This window comes from Cyprinus carpio, chromosome A11 (genome assembly GCF_018340385.1).
Source record: "Cyprinus carpio isolate SPL01 chromosome A11, ASM1834038v1, whole genome shotgun sequence".
NCBI lineage: Eukaryota > Metazoa > Chordata > Actinopteri > Cypriniformes > Cyprinidae > Cyprinus > Cyprinus carpio.
In genome coordinates this window covers 19,766,925-19,794,129 of record NC_056582.1, presented here as the reverse complement: position 1 = coordinate 19,794,129, position 27,205 = coordinate 19,766,925, and the positions used below count along the sequence as shown (strand labels likewise).

At 35.0% G+C, this 27,205-nt stretch overlaps 1 protein-coding gene across 9 annotated transcripts; it reads right to left on the bottom strand.

The window, feature by feature from the left end:
• On the bottom strand, positions 1 to 25,875 carry LOC109087120. Of its 9 annotated transcripts, none has more exons than XM_042766698.1 (13): positions 25,527 to 25,872; positions 9,555 to 9,851; positions 9,180 to 9,473; positions 8,005 to 8,304; positions 7,723 to 7,770; positions 7,599 to 7,637; positions 7,405 to 7,458; positions 7,082 to 7,165; positions 6,862 to 6,900; positions 6,214 to 6,587; positions 6,037 to 6,109; positions 232 to 281; positions 1 to 120 (listed from the first exon to the last, which is right to left on the bottom strand). In XM_042766698.1, exons 1-10 carry the CDS (start codon positions 25,579 to 25,581, stop codon positions 6,433 to 6,435), a joined length of 1,365 nt encoding a protein of 454 aa, XP_042622632.1. In that variant the 5' UTR covers positions 25,582 to 25,872; the 3' UTR covers positions 1 to 120; positions 232 to 281; positions 6,037 to 6,109; positions 6,214 to 6,432. The 9 variants fall into 9 exon arrangements, with proteins under 9 accessions (XP_042622632.1, XP_042622631.1, XP_042622633.1 ...); XM_042766697.1 differs by lacking the exon at positions 25,527 to 25,872 and adding an exon at positions 10,064 to 10,207; XM_042766699.1 differs by lacking the exon at positions 25,527 to 25,872 and adding an exon at positions 10,064 to 10,207 and having other exon boundaries at positions 7,405 to 7,455.
• Between the last annotated feature and the right edge of the window lie 1,330 nt (positions 25,876 to 27,205).

Genomic DNA, 27,205 nt, shown 5'->3' with positions numbered 1-27,205 from the left:
TGTACATAATAATCACAGACATGAGATTCATCAGTGCATGTTCACCAAACTGTAAATGTGATCTTCTGCATGTGAGTGAACTGGTTTGTCAGGGATTGTGGAGTACAGGTGATAAACATTCTTAAGAAAGAAGAAAGAAAGACAGAAAACACATGCAAGATTGAATGTGTTAGTATTCTGTTGATGATGGACGGTGATGTGGGCTTGGGGTGTGACAGTGTTCAAACATACCTCATTTTCCTCTGTATTTCCCTGTTTCTGTTGTTTATTGACCAGGACATCTGTAATGCAATGCAGAAACACGTGCCTTGTTGCTAGGAGACGCATGATAAATGAAAGCAATATATATTCTAAAATCAGCTCAAACTAACATTTGATATCCTCAGATTGGATGGAATCATAGACTGAAGCTGAAAAATGATCATACACTTACAAAAATTAAGCAAAAGTCAGGAAGTGTATTCCAACCTTTAACATCTTAGCACTTGATTCTGTCGTCCTGAAGTCAGTGGGTTTTTTTTGAATGGGTTTTGGTAGATGTTATTTTACAATATACAATACAGCAATAATATAGTATAATACCCCTTTGTGATATTTCTTTTTTTAAAACAAGTTTTATGTATCTTAAAAAAGACACACTAGACAGTAAACATAAATAAATACAATGAGGATGTAAAAGCAGACTAATGAGTAGTAATTAATCTGCTTTTACATCCTCATTGTATTTATAATCTTGCTCTTGTAAACTAAACCTTTCAGGGAAAATGTTTTTTTAAATAAAGATTTGTTGGAAGCAGGGGTATTTCAATCCTTTCATCAGTACTGGGGCACAGGCCCCCCCATTAAAAAAATTTTTGCCCATATTTTGACACTCCTTTTTAATCCTGCTTTGGATATAAATAACTATAAATGGTCTTATCCATATAGGTGCAGGGTGAACTAAATAAAGTGTTGGTTTTAAATTTGTACAGTGTTGTTGTAATCTATTAACTCCGCACATTATAAACCCGTCTTTTTAGGCAAGTACCAGATATGGGTGTCATGTCATAAGACTGAATTTGTATTTAACTTAATGACAATGTAATAAAAAATATTGTAAGTTTCTGATTATGATGTTTTGTTTTCATTTTTTATTTGTGAAGTGTATAAATTACAGAGAAGGCGAGCAAAGAACATTTACATTATCAAAAAAAAAAAAAAAAAAAAAACATAAGTCTAGCTTGAGTTAAGCTCTCCCAAAAAAACTCTGATTATAATCACTAAAGCTGTCTACACTGTATGATAAACGAATCTTACTTTTATCGTATGTAAATCTGCACTATGTTGTTTATGATGAGAGAATTCGTGAGAGAGCAGAATTTAGTCACAACAAAACTGAAAACATGTAAAAAGAAATATGATTAGCAACATTAGCAGATCTTAATTTAATGCCGCAATCAACACTTTTCAATTAATTTTAATTTTATTCGCAAGAGCCGTAATTGATATAATTTAATTGTGCATTTTTAGGCATTTTTGTCCCAAGCCACCATTCATTTTTGACCCGTGGCCAGCGGAAGGCTAAGCTTGCCCAGCCTTACACAAGCTCCACCCATGGTCTTTACCTTCATCACAGAGTCGTTCAGAAGCTGCACGTGCATTAAATAGCAGCTTCGTCAATGACAAATGATAGAAGAAAAGTTTTTTTATAACAATGAATTGTAGGTAAATCTCCACCTCATCCAGCGATCGTTTTGTTCCATTCTTATAAAATTTCCCCTTTACTATTGAAGTGTGAGAAACCGCTGCAAACGATCCAGTGTGTGAGTGAACTGTTCACATGAATCAAACTAAATTGTGAACACTTTCAGACTTTTTGCAAACCCATTTGACTGATTAGTTAAAAAGAGTAATTCATTCGTACATCTGGCACGACTAGTTGTGATTCTAAACAACGGATAGAGAAAACATATGACTTGATTGCTGAAAGATTATCAGAGAAAATTATTTTCATGTTGGTATACGTCAATCCCACTGACAAATAAGCATCATCAGTAATATTTTACTGGGGCACAGCTGTATTACTGGGGCTCATGCCCCAGTAAAAAAGCTCTAGCGACGCCCCTGGTCAGAAGTTTAATGGTGGTGACATCGAAGTCATGCGACCATGGTGGAACAAAATGTGCAAGAATCAAACTTTTGTTGATAATAGAGCTTATTTTCTGCAATAATCTAAAAGCCAGTGGAATTGTTTGTTTGTAGAGGGAATACTTAAATCTGACCACGCATCTGTAATATGGTTTCTTATAAATAACACATAAAAAAAAAAACAGGGTTCGGCTAATGTATGTTTCTGTTGATGGATGTGCATTCTGGTTTCCCAGTACATGACAACAACAGTGATGAAAAAAAAAAAAACCTTGACAAACCATTCATTCTTCAGCTGTATGCTGGAATATGAGCAGTCATTCATCACCCAAGGTGCTGATAGCGCACACACAGGTAAGACCTGAACAGCACACGTTGATATCTGTGTTTAAACTAAACTCATTTTAGCTTTGCCAGTTTAAACATTTAAAGGGTTAGTTCACCCAAAAATGAAAATTCTGTCATTAATTACTCAACGTCATGTCGTTTCAAACTCGTAAGAAATTCGTTCGTTTATGTTAGGAAAATAAATTAAGTTTTTTTTGTTGTATTATGGCTGTCTGACCCTGTATAGACAGCAATGCAACTAAAATGTTCCCAAGTCCAGAAACGTAGCAAGGAGATCTGTAAAATAATCCATTTCAGTTGCATTGATGTCTATGCAGGGTCAGACAGCTCTCAGATTCCATCAAAAATATCTTAATTTGTGTTCTGAAGATGAACGAAGGTCTTACGGGTTTGAAACGACATGAGGGTGAGTAATTAATGACAGAATTTTCATTTTTGTGTGAACTAACCCTTTAAGAGCCAGAGGACGCGAGCTCGTGCGAGCAGTGAAAAGATTTGTGCGTGCTCTCATGCAAACCCGCATCTCAGAATGCACAAATATTAACCTCTTTTTGAAGTATTGTGTTTGAATGGACAAATTCACACAACAATTATGTCAAAATGCCCGTCTTGATAAGTATCATATAGCAGACAGCCCGCTGAACGTACAGTATCAGTGCACTGGATCAGTGCATTCTCTTAAAGTGATATTCTTAATATTAATCCAACAGCAACAACAAAGAAATCACTCACTGCTCTTGATTGAATAGCTTTTGTAATTTAATAAAGATTAATCTTTAAATTATACAGTCAAATATGCAATGCTGTTTTACATTTGATTACTTTATTCAATTTCTGTACCTTAAAACTAATGATAGACCTACCTAAAAAAAACTGAAAATCACTGTTTATTTTATTTGTATCTTGTACTGTATTTTATTTATTTGTGCTGTTGCATGTAGTTAGATAGAATATTCTTATTTTCTTTATTTTTATTTGAAAGTTTTTCCATAAACATAGCACATACCGAACTGTAACGAAACTGTGACCCTAAAACTGTGATACAAACCGAACCGTGAAAACGTTGAACCGTCCAACCCCTAGCTACTAGGGTTGTGTGAAATCACGATTTTTGATTGTGTATGATTAAAATGTCTCCACGATCTGCTTTTGAAGAAATATTGTAGTATCGTGCTACAGTGCATGTTCTATCAGTTGCAGTTCTGGTGCCTCTGTCTCGTACTATACAACACAACATACATTCACATCAAATGTTCACTCAGCGGTAGAGTTACACTCATGGGGCACTGCACTTATTTGCAATCACAAAAGTACATTATTTGCATGTGCTAGCCTTGCAGGTTAAACATTTCATTTGCATCCTTTTCTGACATGCACACTAAAAAGCCTGCATGATTACTGGACTATGTTATCTTTCGCGTCTGATTGTGCTAATACTGTCAAAAACACAAGGTTATCTGCTGATGCTGCTGATGTATCAAGACTTGCTTCTGCCAATAGACCCACAACATGCTGCTGTGAGCATGTAAGAAATATTGCTGCTGCAAATATAACATACATGAAATAACCCCATAGCATACATGAATCACCTCGTAGCAGATATATACAGGTGGAGTTGGGGATGGGTGGGGGGGTTTGTGTATGAAGCTGGATTTATTGCTTAAGGCTATATTTATTTATTTGTTTGTTTGTTGGGAAGTTAGTTGGTTGGCTATAAATGAGGGAGAGAACCAATCAGCTGTGCCATGTGATAAAGATGTCATTACATCAGATTGAGACAGACCTATCAGACTGCACAATCAGAGTTTCATGCCAGAACTCTGTATTTGGTTATGTTTAAGTGAAAGTAAACAGTTGAGAGAAATGGATGCGTGCTTGTATATTAGATGCGTGCAGGTCTTAAAATGACAGTACTAAACATACTGCCGCTAGTCATTAAAGGGACAGTTAACCCAAAAGAAAACATTCTGTGAAGAATGTGGGTAATCAAACAGTTGCTGGTCCTCATTAGCCACTTTTCCACTGTCGGGCCAGTGTGAGCCAGGGCTTAAAACGGGCCGGGCGGGGCTAATAGCCTCGGGCCAGTAGCATGTGGCCAAAATAGCGCTGCGTTTCCACCGTCGGGCCTGAAGCTCCGCTGCGCTTCACTAAAACCCGCCCTTTACACGCCTCTCAGGAACAATGTCATGCAATCCAATCATTTCACCAACAGACAGAAGTTATCAGAAAACTAATAAGAAATAAGTCACTGGAACATGCGTGATCACAAAACGAACACAATAACAGCGGCCTTATGTTTGCATGCTTTGTTAAATATTTAAATTCAAAAGCATCAATGTTTTACTATAAGTGATACATTTAGCATAATGAATTAATTTATCAGGCTTAAAAATTTGTCCCAGAAATAAATGTATTTCTATTTTATTTATTTATTTTTAACGCTGAAGCGTTATGAAAATAGCCTGCTTATCCAGTCGAGGTTGTTTCTGTTTATTTGTAGTCACATACATCACATTTAGAATGAATGATAATTTCTCTATTTTTATAAAAGCTCCCGAACAAAAACCATTATTATATTTTTATGACATAGGCTACGTGGAGCTAAACTCTCGAGACTAAACTTATGACAGATAAAATATGTTACTACATGATTGTGATAGAGAATAAGAAACTGACGTCTGATTTCTTCAAATGGTCACGTTTAACGTTACCATGTTTACTATGGGAACGTTAATACCTAGCGTGCATATTCTTTTGCATCGCTTATAAATATTTCTGCCTTTTATGGTGATTATAATCCACATCGGATCGGGTCGAGTTATTTCAAACACTCGCTGCTGACTGAAAGTGAGTTTTGAGCTCAACTTATTTTAAAAAGTTTTTAATGCTGGTGTTATAGCTGTTAGCTTTCTTAAATGATCCGCGATGCTGACGCTGTCCAGATGCGGAGAAACTCCGCCTTTGTTCATAACCACTCCTCTAGCCCCAGCTGGCCCACTTTGGCCCAAGGTTTTCATCGGGCCAAAAAACCCTGGCCGCTAGCCCCGAGGAAGCACCGACGAGGCACGATCAAGCGTCGGAAGTGACAGTGGAAACGCGACTGACCCTGGCACACACTAGCACGCCCGCTTTTGGCCCGACAGTGGAAACGTGGCTATTGACTTTGAGAGTAGGAGAAACAAAATACTATGGAAGTCACTGGGGACCAGCAACTCTTTGGTTACCCACATTCTTCAAAATAACTTTTATGTTCAACAGAAGAAAGAAACTCATTCAGGTTTAAAACAACTTGAGTGAGAAAATTATGACAGAATTTTCATTTGATCCACAAATGAAAATTTAAAGTGAAAATTCACTTTAATGTTCATAAAACAACAAAACACAAAGAGAAAAATCACTCACTGCTCTTGACTGAACAACTTTAACATAGCTGCTTCAATAAGAATAAAAAAAGAAATAAAAAAAATCATGATATTATATTTTTGCTATATCGCCCACCCCAATTAGCTACTATGTTTTTAATTTATCCGAGATTATTGCCTGAGAATGATGTTCTCTTACCTTCAGACAAGGGCTGAGATGTGGCTGGTACAGAAGTGACCAGAGAATATGCCTCTGCAGGTCCAGAACAGCTCTAAATAACATAATCAGTAGTTAAGGTCTAGTATACGTCAAGCAATGTCGTATTAATTATGGTTTAATATAAGTATTTATAGTTAATATTATGGTGACACTCACCATACCAATTCCTTGACTGGGCACATCAGGTTTTATAGATTTTTCATACATGCATATATCAAATAAGAAGTTAAACATTTACACATACAGCTCCTGGACTACAATATAGACTACTAACAAACATATAGGCCTACTACTAAATTGAATGAATATAAAACTTACCGTTTTGTTCTTTGTTTACCTAGAAAACAATGAGAATCAGTATTATGTATTCAGTTTTTATTCCTGTACATCACTTTGGCTGACTATCTGTTGTTTTATAAATAAATTGACATTGAAATACTTACTTGCAAACCGGCAGAGACAGATGAGTCCCATGAGTCCAGACAAAATGACAGCAACACCAGTGAAAACCAGCAATATAAACCATAGATCTGTGTCAAAACAAAACCAACACTTTAATCCATGTTCATGTGTATTATGATGTTTAATATGGTTACTGTAGATACATTAGTCCACCTCACAATATAAGTGATAGCTGAAAGAACTGTAAGTATATGTAGTGTTTTTGTTTGTTTGTTTGTTTGTTTGTTTGTTTGTTTTTGTTTGTTTGTTTGTTTTGGTATGGAAAGAAGTAAATTTTCTGCAGAGATCTGAAAAAAATGTAATGGTCAAATAATTTCAAATATGAAAGAAAAAGACAAATACCTTTGTATGTTGTTGAGGGTGGACCTTTAGTATGAACCACTGAAATGTAAACATGAGGACAATCAGCATCAGAAAATACCTCAAATAAAATCACACTTGACTGATGCATAATGAGGATTTTATACAGCAGTGTTTCAGTATTTGATGAAGTTGCATAAAAAGAAGAATTTTCCCTATATATGGCATAATACTTATATTTAGAAAAGATGCAGTAAATTACCTGTTGTGTGGTACACTGGGGTTTCAGATGAGGAAATGACAGTGTCCAGTTGTGAAGTTTTTTGAGGGTATATTGATGTTGAAACTGCAGTGAGAACATCTCAAGTTGTATTTAACAAACCAAACACTGGCATACATATATTTCTTTATATTGTTCTGAACTAAACGTTGTACCAATAATAATAAAAAAAGATAACTGTGGAAGACAGATCCAAAATAATCTTTTTTTTTTTAATGAAGTTGTATATTGTGTGATACTGAAGAAGAATTCATATGTATGATGCATGTATGCACAGTGACAGAGTTTTACTATTGATGACTTACACATTTTTTCCTTTGCTGTGTTGGTTGGAATGTTTGTCTTGGAATGATGGTCTACTAATATAAAAATAGCATATCGCAAGGGGAATCTCTTGTTATAAGGGAATCTTTTCTCAGATTTTATCTCAAATAATCTTAAATAATAATCAGAAAATGTGTTATCAGTAACTTGTAAGTTGTAAATCAGTAAGTTTTACCGTATGTTGTGGTTTCAGAAGTGGACATTACAGTTAAAGCTGTTGAAAAAACATTGTGAATTTTGTTTTGAGGACATTCAGAATGGAGTACGAATAAAAATGATTTAGAAATTAAATTACTCACAGGTTGTCATGGCTGTTGTACTCGTATGTTCAATGGCTGATGTTGAAACTGCAGAGACAATTTATCAGAATTACAGGGAGTCAGTTTACATTATTTATTATATATATTTATTATATTATTACATTATCAGGGCAAATTTGCATGATTTGCAATCTTTATAGCAAAGTTTGTTAGTTGAAGGTACAGGTCCTTCAAATATGAAAAAGAGCATATGACACATTCTGGTGATGTAACTTCACATCACCTCTATATTGGTTCACATGAGTATATTAACAGACTCACTCTGGACTGTTACTGTCACTGGATCAGAGTGAGCAGATGGTTTTTGAACTTGTGACAAAGTCACAGTGTAGAAGCAGCTTATTCTCATAGATGAACTCTGACTTCCAGACCAAACACTGATCTGAGATCCAGTGAGTGAGAGCTGACATGATGAGCTCTGTTTTGAGTTACTTTCTCTTCCATTTATGTTGAAGAAACACTTCTCCATCTTCAGATCTTCAGTATTCTCACAGCTCAGCTCAAATGTGTCTGTTTCCAGAATAACTGAAGCAGACGCTCTCAACTTGGCCTGAGGAAGATCTAATGAACAAAAAATGATAATGTGTTTAGAGAGATCTCAGATTAGAAACATGTGACTCTTCTGAAAGTTGCAAAAACCTTAACATTCAGTTCTTTTGTAATGTAAAATTTGTTGAATTCTGTGTGTTTGATGGTGTTAGATACAAAAATGTATACAATAATAGCTTAGCAACACTTTTAATATTGATTTACACTCATGTAAACTAACTCTCGATCACTGAGCAATGGCTCTTTATTTGCATCCTGTTCATTTTATTGTTGCTGTGTAAAAATCATAATCAAGTCATTATAAGTATGGTACATGAAGAGCTTATATAGAGCATATTGTTACTTTAATTAAAATACTTCTGATTTCCATGATTTATTTATTTTTCTTTTTGTAGTCACAGAATTAAAAAGGTAATGCAGAACATATTGAGAAGAACTTATAACGAACATTTTGAAGTATTTAATAATATTTTACAAAAAAAATCACTTTTTGTTCAGTTTCTCCTCTCATGGATTACATTTTAAAAATGAGTTACCATAGATTTGTCAGTCATAGTCTGGCTGTATGAGATCTCAACTATGATCATGTTTAGCTCAAACAGCCCTTCCTTCCTGTCTAAATGTATCAGATTGTTCACTTATCAAAGTCACACTGTGGTTAGTACTTGTCTGAAAAGGACCTACAAGTTATTCTCAGTAAGTAGAGTTAACAGATTACTGATTCAGTGTCTGATACACTGATTCATATAATGACTGAATTTTCTTTTTGATCAATCGTCCTCCAAGATTTCATAATATCCTACATAATAAATCTGGCTACATAATTATATAGGCATCTCTAATCATTAAATGTGCTCATGAAAAAAATCATAATAATGATAACTCACCTCTGATGGTGATTGTGTCACTGCGTGGTGATCTGATCTCAGGTTCAGTCTTGAGTAAATAAACACAGATCAGCTGTCTGCTGTTCACTGATCGTGGGAAGAGTTCACTACGACTTACAGAAAACATACAACGATTCTTTCCAGACTGATTCCACAGAGAGACACGTTGATACAGAAGAACATCATCCTCAGTGTAGAGACTACAGTTGAAATCAGCTCTGACTGAAAGTGGTATTTCACATGATATGAAGAGCTGGTCGTCACTAACACTGATGATGGGTTTCGGAAGTGAATCTGTTTAAAGACAAATGATTCAGTTATCAAAAACAGCAGTAACAGTTTCTAAGACAGAAGAATAGCATTGAAATATCTCACCAAGAACCGTCACTGTGGCTGGAGGAGATTTAGATGATGGTTTATTGATGCCTTGTTCATTTATTGTGTAGTAACAGTTAATGTAGATTGATTCAGGTGATTTTACACCTGCCCATCTGAGCACTTCAGCACCAGTGAGCTCGAGCTCACATGATGAAGTGACTTTTATGTTCTTCTGTTCTCTGTTTGTGTAGAAATAACACTGATTCACTCTAACATCTGCTGGAGTCTCACAGCTGATCTTCACTGAGCTGGACTCTCTTATGACATCTGGAGATACTTTTACAGTAGGAGATTCTGAAACAACCCAAAACAGATCAATCACTATATTTTGGGGTTATAAAAACCTAAATAAGACAACTACTGATTATAAGTAAAATATTTTGCTGCAAATCTTAGGTAGGTTCACTTACAGCTCTAATGATCAATATTTTAGACAATGACACTTTGTTCACTACAAATGTGGACATACAGTATTTAATCAACATTAAACAACATAGATCACTTACTGTAAGACTGAACCTCCATCAGGAGCTGAAACACTATGAAGATGAACAACTCCATTACAGCGAGTGTGAGAATAGAGACTCACAAAATGAGTGAATTAGGAAGTAACTCATCAGATCACAGGAAACCGTATGCTTTGTGCAGTCCGTTTTATGAAGAAGATGAACATGAGCATGAGACCACACTCACAGTTGTGTTCACTGTAACATGTTAGTGAACATTTACTCTAGTACAGTGGGTCACATGTTTAATTAAAAGGTTTTAGGTGGACATAACTTTGATTTAGAAATTTCACCAGTGTTTCACCCAGTGCTTGCAATTGTAGGATTCACAAACAAATGACTCTAATGAGTTGGTCCTTTAAATGAATAGTTCAAAAGACTCACAAACTCAGAACTTACAACTTTGAATCAGTCTGACTCCCCAAACCAAAGCAGCTTTTGGTTCAACACGATTCACTTTCTGAACTCAAGTACCACATCAATGCATCCTTTTCTTCAGTAAAGCAATTAGGCTGCTCTTAACTGCTGTCCCACCAAGTAAGCAAAATCTATATTATGTCTTTATGTATACACACCTCACACTCATCTTTGTTCAGGTTTATCTTCATTTTTTATTGCATACAATAGTGAATAGGTTAATGATTTTATACACACAGCTGGACACAGTGGTCCCTTCATCAGGTACACTTTTGCTCCTTAATGCAAAAATCTAATCTGATAATCATATGGAAGCAAATGCATAAAACCATGCAGACAAAAGCAAGCAGTTCAGATGGTCATTGATCTTAAAGTAAAAAACAGACAAAACCAGTAGGACACTATGATAATTTTCTGAAACTGTTGCAGTTCACCTGTCAACTTTGTTGTTAGAATTCATCTGTATGTTAAAAGCAATGTGTGTTACAATAGTTGAATAAAGAAGTACATATAGACTAAATTAGATTTAAGATTTAATACTTTAGCGAAAGGAAATTTAATTATTTAGGTATTGCATGTTTTGAGGGGCAGACAGAGGAGGTTAAAAGAGGTGTTGTTTCTATCTGGCAGGAGGTGTAGTTCAGCTCTGTGAGAACATCAGCAGAACCTGCAGAGATACAGACTTTATTATCATATGTTTCTATATCATGGAGTTTATCAGGTTCTGTACAACTAAACCTGTACATTGTTCTTACTGGTAAAGTGGCACAGACAGATGAATCCTATGAGTCCAGACAGAAATAAACCAATAACTGTGAAAACCAGCACTACTGAAAGCCATGAGCCTGTCAGAAGAAAGTTTAAATTATTTAATTACATTAAATATATAATTAAATTATATTAATTGTAATTATTTAAGCCATGTTTATATTGCAATAAGGGAATGAATATGCATAATTGTATTAAATCAGATAAATTATGTTCAGATTTTTAGAATTATCATACAGTGCTGTGAAAAGGTGTTTGCCCCATCCTGATTTCTTCTGTTTTAGTGCATATCCCTTACAAAATTGCTTCAGAAATTTAAAAAACAAAATAACAATAAAACAGAGGCAACCTAAGTAAACATTTAGTGCTGTGAAAGATTAATCTCCAGTTATCAGAAGTGTTTGGTTGCAGTTGTTGCTGTTTGCAGGTTTTTTTTAATAAATCGATAAAAATAGAAACTGTATGTGTTGCCTTTGTTGTATTTCATTTGAAAATCTAAAACTATTTAATATAAAATATACACAAAAAGAGAAAAATAAAGATGGGGGCAAATACATTTTCACAGCAATGTACTATGTACGTAATATATGATCACGAAACGAGGACATTTTGAGGTTTGTGTTAGATTTTACAAATATTCAGAATAGCAGTTTTGTGTAGCAAGTGAATGAACACCCTTCAGAGTGAGTGTGAACAGTGTGAGGAACAGCTGCAACAGTGTAATACACAATTAAAATATCAGAAAACTGAGCTGTAAAGAATCATATAATGTGATAAACATATTTAAAAAATCATCCACCTAGCATTGGTTTAGACAACTCATTCAAAATAAACAGCAAATTAATATTCAAAAAATCCTCTACAGGAATATTGAGATGTATGGTTACTCACTAGTTTTTGTGGCAGTTGTCAAAGTTTTACCAGCAGAGGTCACCGTTGAGACTATCACACAAGGGACAAATACAAGTAGATGTATAATCATTTGTTTTTGAGAAAAAGGATTAAGTTTTGCTGCTGTAAATAAATCAGTTATTTCAACATATGCATATAAAAAAACTCACTCTGGACTGTTACTGTCACTGGATCAGAATGAGCAGATGGTTTTTGAACTTCAGTCTTGAGTGAATAAACACAGATCAGCTGTCTGCTGTTCACTGATCGTGTCAAGAGTTCACTATGACTTAAATAAAATATACAATGATTCTTTCCAGACTGACTCCACAGAGAGACACGATGATACAGAAGAACATCATCCTCAGTGTAGAAACTACAGATGAAATCAGTTCTGACTGAAAGTGGTATTTCACACGATATGAAGAGCTGGTCATCATCATCACTAAAACTGATGAAGGGTTTCGGAAGTGAATCTGTTTGAAGACAAATGATCCAGTTACTAAAAAAACAGCCGTAATAGTTTCTAAGACAGAAGAACAGCAGTGAAATATCTTACCAAGAACCGTCACTGTGGCAGGAGGAGAATCAGATGATGGTTTATCGATGCCTGGTTCATTTATTGTGTAGTAACAGTTAATGTAGATTGATTCAGGTGATTTTACACCTGCCCATCTGAGCACTTCAGCACCACTGAGCTCGAGCTCACATGATGATCTGACTTTTATATTCTGCTCTTCTCTGTTTGTGTAGAAATAACACTGATTCACTCTAACATCTGCTGGAGTCTCACAGTTGATCTTCACTGAGCTGGACCCAATCAAATAATATGCATGTATTTCCATTAACAAAAATATTAATCCTATTTTATCATATTCTGATTATGTAAAGCTCAAGTAGAGTAATTAACATGATGATTCTCTTACTACGTTAAGCTAATATTTCAGATTTTATCAGCTGGTTACATATGGGAAAAATTCAGTAGCAACATTAATTTCAGGCAGGTTGTATTCATATGTTTGTATATTCATATTAAAAGTTCACACTTTAAGAATCAGACATGCTGAGATATTTTGGACAACAACACTTTTTTCCACGACAAATGTGGACATACAGTATTTAAGAAGCATAAATCACTTACTGTAGGACTGAACCTCCATAAGGAGCTGAAAAGCAATAAAGATGAACAACTCCATTGCAGCAAGAGTGAGAAAAGAGACAAAATTAAACTCACACAATAAGACTATTATTACAGTAGACCACAGGAAATCGTTTAATACATCGTGCAGTTTGTTTAAGTGGATGAAAGTGTACTTATAGACCGCACTTTCAACCGTGTGCACTGTGATCATAGGGCATATGTAACATCTTTTGTAACCACAGGTTAAATTTGAAAAGGCATATTAGCACACATGATATCTCTGCCATATAAAGATAGAAAATGTAAAGCGTGAGAGTTGAATGCCATTATGCAGTTTTAAAACCTTTATTTAAAGAACTGTACCAGTAATAATCTTATAAAGATAGACAAGGTAAAAAAAAAAAAAAATAAAAAAAAAAATCAGTTATATATTTTATTAAATATAAAAGGTATTAATGCAAATAATTATCAGCTCTACAGTCAGTGGTCAGTTTATGAGATACAAGGGCTGCATGCAAAAATCTAATCAGCTGGACAGTAGACAAAAAAATAATACAGACAAAATGAGTAGAAAACTATGATCTTTTTTTTGTTGTTGTTGATAATTTGCATATTTATTTAATATTTTGGCTAATTTAAAGTTGCTTTTAGCTACATGTAACAGCTACATTCATTTCCCCTAAAATCTAAATGTGGTAAAAAGCCCCACAGATTCTGTCGGCCTGCTGATCAGTATATGAATTCAGCAGCTATATACTGAACAAATGCTATCTTTCTGTACATTTCATTTTTTCTCTTTAGCAATAGAGGTGCAACAAGTGAAAAAAGTAAACAGGTCATTCATGTTTTGAGGAGCACACAGAGGAAGTTAAAAGAGATGTTGTTTCCATCTGTCAGGAGGTGTAGTTATTAGTTATTATTATGTAGTTATTATTATGTAGTTATTACTTATTATTAGCTCTGTTTGTGTATGCTGGCTTGACTGCCTGTTGTGTGCAGTGTTTATTGTTGTAACCTTGCTGCTGTGCTCAGTGTGTTTCATGTTTGCAATAGTGTGCTTATAGAGTTATGGTAGACTTTATTGTTGTTTGTTGATGTGTTTATTTCTTTGTTGGTTTGATAGAGAATTTTGTTGTTGCTGTCAGGAGTTTGTTGGATGTTTGTTTGTGGTTTTGGTGTTTGCCCACCCCTGAAGTTGTGCTTTCACTTGTGGTCCTGTAAATGAAAGTGTACAACGGATTGTTTGTTCCAGTTTATGTTACAGCTTCATCCTAGACGGGCTTATAACAATACTAAACTTTATAACTTTATATGTCAATATTTTGACCAATTAATCTCCATGGCTTCAGGTTACAATTTCTCTTTCTGATGGTGTATGTGTCACTGCGTAGTGATCTGATCTCAGGTTTAGTTTTGAGTGAATAAACACAGATCAGCTGTCTGCTGTTCACTGATCGTGTGAAGAGTTCACTACGACTTAAATAAAAATATAAAAAGTTGCTCTCCAGACAATCTGCTTTGAGTCTAACGTCTGTTGTAGAATACAGATCAAATCAGCTCTGATTTCATATGCTATGATGAGCTGGACATCATCATCGCTAACAAAAAATTGTGTAAATGAGGAATAATTTTGAACTGAAATGTAAAAAAACCATGGACCATGTAAACAGGGTGGTTGTAGTTTTAATGTTTAAACCCTTCCAAAACTCACTTCTTTGGCCAGCATCCAGTATAAAACACTCAGCACACATGATTTGAAAATAAATATTAAAATTATGCACACATGAAATGAATGTTAAGCAAATGTGTTAGTATTCCGTTTATACTGAACAGTTATGTGATTATTTGTGTGTGGTGTGTGACAGTGTTCGCATACACCTCATTTTCCTCTGTATTTCCCTGTTTCTGTTTTTCATTGATCAAAACATCTGTAATGTAGTGCAGAAACATTTAAACCAGTCATATCACTTTAAAGAACATGTGCTAACCTGGATAAACAATGTCTGAAATAAGACTTTAATGTATTTTAAACTTTGACACAGAATCATCTCTTCTAAGACTCATAATGTGCAACAGTGTTGTGATGAATGTAATATTTGTCCAACTTCCGCTCTATTACTTCACTGTGTTTGGGCAGCCAAGTTTCTCAACACTTGTACGTGAACATGTAAAATGTAGCTTTTGTACTAGACAGGAAGTTTCGAGTGGTGAAACCACAGTGTGTTTTTATAGTAAGCCTATATAAAAAACTCTTATGTGAATAGAAATAAAACAGTTTGATTCCTCAGAATATGACAAAGAAACACTTCCTTACCTGAGGGCTGGTACATTAAATTTACAGACGTAATGTGTGCTGTCCTGATGTGACTCTGGGTGTTTGAGGCCTTTAAAAGAACAGCATGATGAAGAGAGTCAAACAGAGTCAATAGAAAACCATCTAAAACCAGAGGACAAATGTGACATTGCTTCACTTAAAGTTTCAAAATGTTGTGTGTATATGCTAAACATGTTTTATTTCCACATCAGTTACACCCAAAGATATTGAACGCACTATCTGGGTACCAAAACCATGATGCACAATGATTGGATGAGAACATTAGAAAATTAGATGTGAGAGTTATAGAGTGCTGCAGGGATGATGTTTTTTTTGTAGGCCAAAAACCCATGAGAAGGAGGTAGCATGTTTAGCACTGTCCTGATGGGTATTTATGAATGGGTTTTTGGGTTAGAAAGTTCTATAAATATATCTGTGCTTCAAACACACAAGCTAAAGATTATCTTCACAGTGTTCGTCTACAACATAAAATAAGCCCCTAAATGAGATGCCTTTCGTTAGTTAGAAAGTTTTAGGTTGTCCTTAAAAAAACTCTGTGGTTGATAACAAGTGGCTAAAATCGTCGCTACAAACGATTGTTGGGGGAAATGTTATCACTCTGACAAAAGATTTAATCTCATCTACTCAATTATAAGCTTTCGCTGTTTTTCTCATTATGTTTTTTATCATGTTTTTGCGAATACTCTAACTCAAATTGTTTTCCAGGGAAAAAATGTTTTTTTTTTTTTTTTTTAAATTTTAAATAAATTCGATTGAAAGAGCTGTCAGCCACTTTTAATGGTGACCCCCCCCCCCTTTTTTTGAGGTCATGCAACCATGGTGTATCTTGTTTATAGCCTATGGGTTTTTTTAGCTTTTTAACTTCCGGTTGAGTTAAATATATAGGCTTCAAAAATTTGAAAAAAAAATAATATATTGGTTACTTTGTGAAGATTATGTATGATGATTTATTAAATACCCAATTTGTACATAAATCATAACAATTTATTCTGTTGGTCACAGAGCTTAGTTTCTTTAACAATACAAAGAAAAAAAAACAATTGAAAAATCGTATTGTTTTTATTTTCCAAAGGGAAAATCAGCACCCCCAGAGAAATGGCTTGACTTCTGGATTGGCCTGCAAAATTTTACACCCTACACACGAAGAAGGGAAAAAAAGATCTTGGTAAATGACTTCCTGAGACTCAGAATAGGGAGCTTTATTTCCTATGTTTCTGCACTACTTTGTATGAGACGTTTATGGTAAATTCTTCTTTTAACTTTGGTTGTGAACCTTCAATTAAGGAGAAGAATGTTGCTAATAATAATTGATCTTCTGAAGGCTTGAAGGGGGAAATGGCTTGAGGAAGTTGTGGGTACTAAACGATATTTCTAGGTTATCCAGGAACTCTGGATTATAACATCTGATTAGCTATCTGTTCTTTTTAATTTATCTGAGATCATTTCTTGAGAATGATGTTTCTCTTCCCTAAAGATATTGGTGGTCTGAGATGTGGCTGGTACAGAACGGTGATCAAGAGAATATGCCGCTGCAGGTTCCTAGAATCAACCCTAATAACAATCAATAGTTTAAGGTCAATTCCTTTCAGCACAGTCTTATTATGAAATATATTTAGTACCTTTATGATTCTTAACGATTTTTAATATGCACAGAGACTCACTACTAGTCCTAACCAGTTCCTTGATTGGGCTCATATGTGATTATTGGTCGTCACTTTAATGCTAAGAATCAAATATTGATTCGTTTATGACATCATGTTTCATGCATTATACTACTAGTATCATTTAGATAAGTAAATCTAAGCATCTATGGTGCACTCTGTGACTACACAAATATTTTGCTAAATAGAAAAAAAGGAAAAATAAGAAAAATAAAATCACAGACGGAAGTTTTTTATTTGGTGCATGAAAAAAAAGAAGAAAGGTTTTTTTTTTTTTTTTTTACCCAGAAAAAAATAAGCTGCATTATATTCCTGTACATCACTTTGCGTGCTATTCTGTTTGTTTGTTGAAATTTGTGCATTTATAAACAAATTAAATATTACCATCCTTACATGCAACAAAACCGCACAGACAGATGAGTCCAAACAAGAGGACTAGGCCAAACACTAATGGAAAACCACGGGGCCAACTGACGCCCACCACCAGTTTTTCCTCGGGCAAAAAAAAACATTATTTGTTTATTTCTTGTTGAGTGGAATATCCATTCTTCTGTGTTAGTTTGGTTTTGAATCAGGATACTGGTAAGACAAACATTGTGCTTTTTTAAATTTTTGTTCACCTTCAAACCAAACGTATGATTTCGCAGCCTGTCGGCATAGTTTAAAATTCCTAGTTGTTCACCCCATACAGGAGCAGAAAAACTATGAAGGTGAGCAACACATATTACGTTTGTGTGAGGAAAAGAGACAGAATGAGACTCTCACGACTGAAGTAAGGAAATGCATTGTGTGGTCAGTTTCTTATGAATATGGAATGTATTTCCATTGCCATCAGGAGGACCCACATGTATACAGCTGTCTTACAACTTTAACATAGTGAACAGATTATGGTGCTAGCCCTCGCCCATAATATAGAACTCACGCTAAAAAGAAGGAAGGTAGTTTTGTAAATAAGCATTGTAATACACTCATTATAGAATGTGCTCTAAAACACACTGTTACACATTATATACACTTGAAAAAGACTTGATCATAATATTCGAAAACTATTAAGAGAGGATGTGCTGAAATACATTATTGACAGGAAATAGTGACTTTATTAGGTGGCAACTGTTTGCAGTCATGTAAATGCATCAAACGAACCTAGATAAGTGTTCATTGATCAGATAACTGACAGAGAAAAATTAATACAAATGAAACAGAAGTCACTATTAACTATTTGTGTGAAAATGTTTATAACATGCTGCATACTTTGTTTAGGATTTGGGTTTAATACACCTCATGAAAAAATCCTCTTGTAATGAAATCTTAATACTTGTATGATGATATAGACATGTCATTCTTTAGACTATTCTCTCATTGTTGTGCGCATGTTTTCTATTTGTTAGAGATATGAACAGAAATCATGGCGGGCCAACAGTCTGAAAACAAAAAATGTTTCTAGACTCTTTTTTTCCACACATCTTCAGAAATGACCTAAAAAATTAAATTTCCATACATGTCATAGGTGAGCCGCCTTGTCTTTTATTGTATAGTTGTGAGAAGAAGTCCATTTCTGAGTCCAGATGGTACGCAAGGGAACTACGCTCACCTCTCATACACACCGATAAGTGCGAGACATAAGGCCAATATCCTCTCTGAGAGCATTCACGACCAGAAGCAATTTTCTAAGTACATGACAGCTTAACATGTCCAATACTATAGGTATTCATATTCACTTGTTAATAATATTACTAACTGTTTCTGTATTCTCTATTCACCTACATAGAAAACCAATCATCACACTGCTGCTACATTTGATATATTACCTACTTATTTAACTGTCAATTCTGTATGTATGGTACCTTGAAGGAGTACCTATTGTCAGTATTTATTGTCCATATGTGCTGTTGTCTTTTTAGCACTTGTTACTGTCTGCTACACACTACTGTTTCATTTGTTTAGCCATTGTCAAGCAATGTTCTAAAACTTACAATAAATCTGATTATGACTTTTACTATAGTATAAAGTAAAATGAATATGTCAGCTATGTTGTCGTTCATGTGTTTGTGTTCATATATAAACCTTCACACCGATCAGACATATTATATGAATATTTTAGGGAAACGTTGTTCACTATAAATGACAATAGACAATAAACAAGCAGAGATCCTTTTCTGTAGGACTGCGAATCCTCCATAAGGAGACTGGAAAGAAAAACTGTTGAAAATGAAGAACTCATTACATCGAGTGTGAAAGAGACAGAAACAAAACTCAAAACAATGTGTGAATTAGGAAGTGGCAGATCAGGACCACAGGAAACCATTTTAATGCATTGAAGCAGTTTTATGTAGATCAAAGGTAACAGGTCATATTAGACCACACTCACAGTCATGTGCACTGTAACATTTACATGCAACGTGTATATCTCCGAGCATGAACAAGAATATTTGAAATAAATCTTTTACAGGCTTTAAGCATATTTAAAGCTAAATATTTAAATTCGTAAAATTAAATATGTTTCAGCTTGATTAAAAAAAAAAATTATAATCGAAACAGGACACTTGGAGACCAGAGTCCAGATATCAAAATGATAAAAGGAGTCTATATAAATTTAGGACTACTGTGCAAACCAAACCACTCATGAAAATATTCCAGAACATTATTTTCAACTGTTAAAAAAATTTAAAAAAAAAGAAGAAGAAGAAGAATGGTGATGATTGACAATGTATGTAAACAATGCAGCAGATACTTGTGAAGGGAACAATGCTTAAAGCTTTTTTTTAATTATTCAAATAAACACAAGTCAACATGTCATACAAAACAGAACAACATGGAGATGACAAAAATCACTATACCAGCAGCCTTGAGCTGACTGTATATACTATATGGATCCATTCAAAATTACTGAATCATCAAAATAATAAAATAAAAAACATTGTAAATGTGCGGAAACTCAGTGATATCATCAGTGGTGTAAGTAAGTGCTTGTGTCTTTTGCTTGGAACATCAGATGCCCATTTGACCTGCACAGCAGTGTGTGGGAAGGATCACAGTTCTCAGAAAAAATAAGGTAATATAAAAAAGGCAATTTTTTTTAAAGCTAAATACATACTGGAATTAAAGATTCACTAAAAACAGGATGCAAGTCATTTTCTCTGTCATCGCTGATGTAATCAGCTGGAAGGAGAAGTTAAAAACTAATCTAAACATAGATTTTTTTTTTTTATTTGTATTTTTTTTTTTTTTTAGTAATACAGAATACTAAGAAGAAAAAAATATTTAGTTCAAATCTTCATATGGTTCAAATTCCATCAGAAAAGAAGTAAAACATTTTAATTTATCGTTAGATTTTTAGTTCAGCTCTTATTGAATGCCCAAGCTCTTCTTACAATGAAGTATTGCTCTAGTGAGGCTTGCCAGAGAAAATGTTCTGGATATTCACTGAGGTCACAGTATAGTTCATACCAAACACTGAATAATGTAAATAAACACCTATTTGTGCGCAAGTAAAGATACTTGAATGGCTGTACATGATGAAACCAGAGATTCATCAGTGCATCTTCACCAAACTGTACACGTGATCTTCTGTGTTTGAGTGAACTGGTTTGTCAGGGATTGTGCAGTACAGGTGATAAACATTCTAAAGGACACACATGAAACAAATGTGTTAGTATTCTGTTCATGATGGAGGGTTATGTGGTTTTGGGGTGTGACAGTGTTCACACATACCTCATTTTCCTCTGTATTTCCCTGTTTCTGTTGTTTATTAACCAAAACATCTGTGAAGCAATGCAGAAATATTTAAACCAGTCAAATAACTTTAAAGAAGTTGGCCTTGATGAATAAGCTCTTTGTCATAAAACCTTAGTGCATTTCAAGCTTTGACACTTCTCAGACTCATTCTGTATATATATATATTAAATGAAATTAAATTAAATTTAACCATTTAGCAGACGCTTTTATCCAAAGCGACTTACAGTGCATTCAGGAGCACTATATATATATATATATATATATATATATATATATATATATATATATATATATATATACACTGTATATATATATGAAGTTTAAAACATACTGGGAATGTCATTAAAGCCTTTGATTTGTTTACTTGAATTAGGTAAGGTTAAATTTGCATAGAATGTTAAGCAAACTAAATAATTTAATATATGCTTTGACTGTTTTATTATAAGTATTTGTTCATTTATTGTCCATTTAATACATTGTGTATCTAGATATTGGCGTTATTTAAAAATATAATGTCATTTTACAGTGGAGCAGTCACGGACAACGAGGCAATGGTCAGGACAGAGAAATGGTCAACCAGAACATTCTATAGAAATGAGTGAGTGACGTGACATACAGCCAAGTATGGTGACCCATACTCAGAATTCATGCTCTGCATTTAACCCATCCAAAGTGTACACACACACACACACACACACACACACACACACACACACACACACACACACACACACACACACACACACACACACACACACACACACACACACACACACACACACACACACACACACACACACACACACGGAGCAGTGGGCAGCCATTTATGCTGCAGCACCCGAGGAGCAGTTGGGGGTTCAGTGCCTTGCTCAAGGGCACCTCAGTCGTGGTATTGCTAGCTCGAGGCTCAAACCCACACGTTAGGGTTAGGAGTCAAACTCTCTAACCATTAGGCCAAGACTTCCCCTCTAAACAACTCTAAACAAACTCTTAACTCTAAACAACTGAATTTTCTATTGTTTCACATTTGGATTCTGTGCACTTGAAATCTCCAAAATGTTCATTGTTAAATAACTTAGATATGCAGAACCACTCTGCGTTAGTGGTGTTACTGTTATGTGGGGAAGGGGAATCAGTTTTCAGAAGGGAATAATTTTTCAAATTTAAAATGATCTTGAATAACCAGAAAATTTGTTATTAGTAACTTACCAGTTTTACTGTATGTTGTTGTTTCAGAAGTGGACATTACATTTAACGCTACTGAAAATACATTGTGAAAATTGCGGTTATGTACAGTAAATGTACAGTAAATAGTAAATGTAGCTGTTAGGGGCCATTCACACAGAAAACGTTTTTGCTTTGAAAAACTCGAGGAGCAGCAAATGGAATGGGAAAAAATGCAAGGCCTCAAGACATGTTTTTAAAGTTGAATTTTTAATTGAGCACCGTGTTTTTATGTGTCATATGCAAGACACTGCAAAAGATATGAGACACAAGCACAATGGTCAAGCACATCTGCCCAGCGCATTTACAGGTACATATAAAAAACAATAGGAAAGTATAGTGCAATGCAATGTAAATCACATTCTGTGTGAACGGCCAATAACCATGTTGAAAAAAGCAGCATAATCATGAACCACATCTTTATTTAATTCTCTGTGTGCTACAGCTTACTTACCATGTACCAATAAACTTTGAAACTGCATCCCAGCTGTATTTTTTAATATGACTTGAATCCAACATATTCATTCTACACAGTGACTTTTCTCATTGAAGAAGAGAGGATGAACTTACTCTGGGTTTTCTTTGCTTTGCTGGTTGGCAGGCTTGTCTTGGATTGGACATCTACTAATGTAAAAAGAACATCGCAAGGGGAGTCACTTTTCAGAAGGGAATTATTTCTCAAATTTAAAATTGTCTAGAATTACCAGAAAATTTGTTATTAGTAACTTACCAGGTTTACTGTATGTTGTTGTTTCAGAAGTGGACATTACATTTAACGCTGCTGAAAATACATTGTGAAAATTGCAGTTATGTACAGTAAATATACAGTAAATGTAGCTGTTAGGGGCCATTCACACAGAAAATATTTTTGCTTTGAAAAACTCGAGGAGCAGCAAATGGAATGGGAAAAAATGCAAGGCCTCAAGAAGTGTTTTTAAAGTTGAATTTTAAATTGAGCACCATGTTTTTACGTGTCATATGCAAGACACTGCAAAAGACATGAGACACAAGCACAATGGTCAAGCACATCTGTCCAGTGCATTTACAGGTACATATAAAAAACAATAGGAAAGTATAGTGCAATGGAATGTAAATCACTTTCTGTGTGAACGGCCAATAACCATGTTGATGAAAAGAGGAGTATTATTGTGAAACATATTTTTTTTTTTTTCTGTGTGTGATAGATTTTTTTTAATGTGTAGTTAAACTTTAAAAAACTGCATCCCAGCTGTATTTTTTTATATGACTTGAATCCAACATATTCATTCTACACAGTGACTTTTCTCATTGAGGAAGAGTGGTTGAACTTACTCTGGGTTTTCTTTGCTTTGCTGGTTGGCAGGCTTGTCTTGGATTGGACATCTACTAATGTAAAAATAACATCGCAAGGGGAGTCACTTTTCAGAAAAACATTGTTTCTCAAATTTAATTTAGAATAACCAGAAATGCTGTTACTGTATTAGTAACTTTGTTACTAATGTACTAATGTTTATGTTGCTATGTTATTAGTAACCAATTTTACTGTATGTTGTTTCAGAAGTGGCCAGTTTCTAAAAAAAGACATTGTGAAAATTACAGCAACATATTTTAAATGTTAAACAAATAATCATAAATTTGAAAGAATGATTGTTGTTTTGAGGACATTCAGAAAGGAATCAGAATAACTGGTTTACAAACGAGGTTACTCACAGGTTTTCATGGCTGTTGTTGTAGTCGTATGTTTAGTGGTGGTTGGTGTTGAAGCTGCAGAGACAATTTATCAGAATTACAGGGAGTCATTTTACATTATGCAAAGTTTGTTTGTTAAAGGTACAATCTTTCATGTACAAAAATACCACATTTAACATACTAGTGATGTTATAACTTTACCACCTAATTACTGGTTCACATGAGCATATAAATAATAATAATAATAATAATAATAATAATAATAATAATAATAATAACTCTGGACTATTGCAAAAACCGTAACTTTCAGTCCTTTTTAGTCCTTTTGTAATATAATTTTGGAGGTTGAACAACAGCATAAATATCCATATTAGCAACTGATTTGATGATTTCAAGTTTCCATATGTATTAGACATAGACTGGCTCTCTGCCTCTAAACTATGATCACATGATTAGCTGAAGCAGCTCTTCCTTTCTTTCCTACATGTATCAGATTACTTACTTTTAAAAGTCACACTGTGGTTTTAGTGTTTGTCTGAAAAGAATTTAAAAATAAAGTTTTTCTGTGTTAGAATCGAGACTTCACAGATTGCTGTCTACTGATTCAGTGTCTGACAGCAGCATCACACAGCTGCTAGAATCAGCGTCAATATCTTGTTTCTGAATGAGTCTGTGGTGCCCCAGGGATTATGATCAACAACATTCAAGCTTTCCAACATTTAGTATATTTGTTCTTTCAGTGTTGTACAGCCTACTGAAAGCGTCTTTCTAAAAAAATATCCATCCAGAATTATTAAACATATTATCATTCCATATTTCTCATATTAGTTTGTTTGTTGAAGGTATTGACTTCACATTTTTTTATTGGTCAATCCTCCTTCATTTCATAATATCCGTCTGGCATACATGATAAATCATACTGGCTAATAAGAATTATATAGGTGTCTCTAATCATGTGCTTTTATTTAAAAAAATAAAAAGATAACAGTGATAACTTACCTCTGATGGTGATTGTGTCTCTGATGGTCATTGTGTCTCTGAAGGTGTATGTGTCACTGTGTGATGATCTGATCTCAGGTTCAGTCTTGAGTGAATAAACACAGAACAGCTGTCTGCTGTTCACTGATCGTGTCAAGAGTTCACTACGACTTACATAAAACATACAAAGATTCCCTACAGACTGAGTCCAATGAGAGACACGTTGATACAGAAGAACATCATCCTCAGTGTAGAGACTACAGATGAAATCATCTCTGACTGAAAGTGGTATTTCACATGATATGAAGAGCTGGACATAATCATCACTAACACTGATGAAGGGTTTCGGAAGTGAATCTGTTTGAAGACAAATGATCCAGTTACTAAAACACTACCATAACAGTGTCCAGATTCACAAGGCAATCGCAGTGAAATGTTTATAGGCACATATTTAGGGTTCTAAAAATCCAAATAAAACAACTGCTGATTAAATACAAAATATTCTACAACAAAATGAATATGTCAGATAGGTTCACATGTAGCCTACTGATCAACAAGTTGAAATATTTTAGACAATGACACTTTGTTCACTACAAATGTGGACATACAGTATTTAATCAACATTAAACAACATAGATCACTTACTGTAAGACTGAACCTCCATCAGGAGCTGAAACACTATGAAGATGAACAACTCCATTACAGTGAGAGTGAGAGAAGAGACGAGACTCACACAATGGGTGAATTAGGAAGTAACACATCAGCCCACAGTCTTTTTATGAAGATGAATGTAGTCACTACACCACACTCACAGCCGTGTGCACTGCAACATGTATATGAACCTTTACTTTACACAGTATCCTGTTATGTTCAGAATAGTGATGTCCGATTCGCGAACGAATCGTTCGATTTAACCGGTTCTTCTTAGTGAACCAGTTGAACGAGTTCACCAAATCGAACTAAATAGCTTGAAACGGTTCGTGTCTCCAATAAGCATTAATCCACAAATGACTTAAGCTGTTAATTTTTTTAACGTGGCTGACACTCCCTCTGAGTCAAAATAAACCAATATCCCGGAGTAATTCATTTACTCAAGCAGTACACTGACTGAACTGCTGTGACGAGACAACTGAAGATGAACACCGAGCAGAGCCAGATAACGAACGTACACGCCCACTGTTGGAGCGGTTCTCGTTCTCGAGTCAAGAACCGGTTGCATCGGTTTTCGGATCAGCAGTACACTGAACAGAGAACCGTTTCTGTCGGACGCGTCCGATTTGAGAACCGAGGAGCTGATGATACTGCGCATGCGTGATTCAGCGTGAAGCAGACTGACCATAGACAGTACAGTAAAACTGGGACGCCATGTCACCCGGACTAAAGAGGACAAGGACAACCCAAATTGTTATCAGCGCTCAGTTCAGACGCCTGCATCTTTGATAGTATGGAGTTGCATGAGTGCGTGTGGCATGGGCAGCTACTGGTGAAAGTAATGGTACAAACCCGATTCCAAAAAAAGTTGGGACACTGTACAAATTGTGAATAAAAACAGAATGCAATGATGTGGAAGTTTCAAATTTCAATATTTTATTCAGAATACAACATAGATGACATATCAAATGTTTAAAACTGAGAAAATTTTATCACTTTTTAAGCGAAAAATAAGTTGATTTTAAATTTCATGGCATCAACACATCTCAGAAAAGTTGGGATAAGGCCATGTTTACCACTGTGTGGCATCATCTCTTCTTTTTATAACAGTCTGCAAACGTCTGGGGACTGAGGAGACTCAGTTGCTCAAGTTTAGGAATAGGAATGTTGTCCCATTCTTGTCTAATACAGGCTTCTAGTTGCTCAACTGTCTTGATCTTCTTTGTCGCATCTTCCTCTTTATGATGCATCAAATGTTTTTTTTGGTTTTAATATCTGGACTGCAGGCTGGCCATTTCAGTACCCGGATCCTTCTTCTACGCAGCCATGATGTTGTAATTGATGCAGTTTTTGGTCTGGCATTGTCATGTTGGAAAACGCAAGGTCTTCCCTGAAAGAGACGGCGTCTGGATGGGAGCATATGTTGTTCTAGAACTTGGATATACCTTTCAGCATTGATGGTGCCCTTCCAGATGTGTAAGCTGCCCGTGCCACACGCACTCATGCAACCCCATACCATCAGAGATGCAGGCTTCTGAACTGAGCGCTGATAACAACTTGGGTTGTCCCTGTCCTCTTTAGTCCGGATGACATGGCGTCCCAGTTTTCCAAAAAGAACATCAAATTTTGATTCGTCTGACCACAGAACAGTTTTCCACTTTGCCACAGTCCAT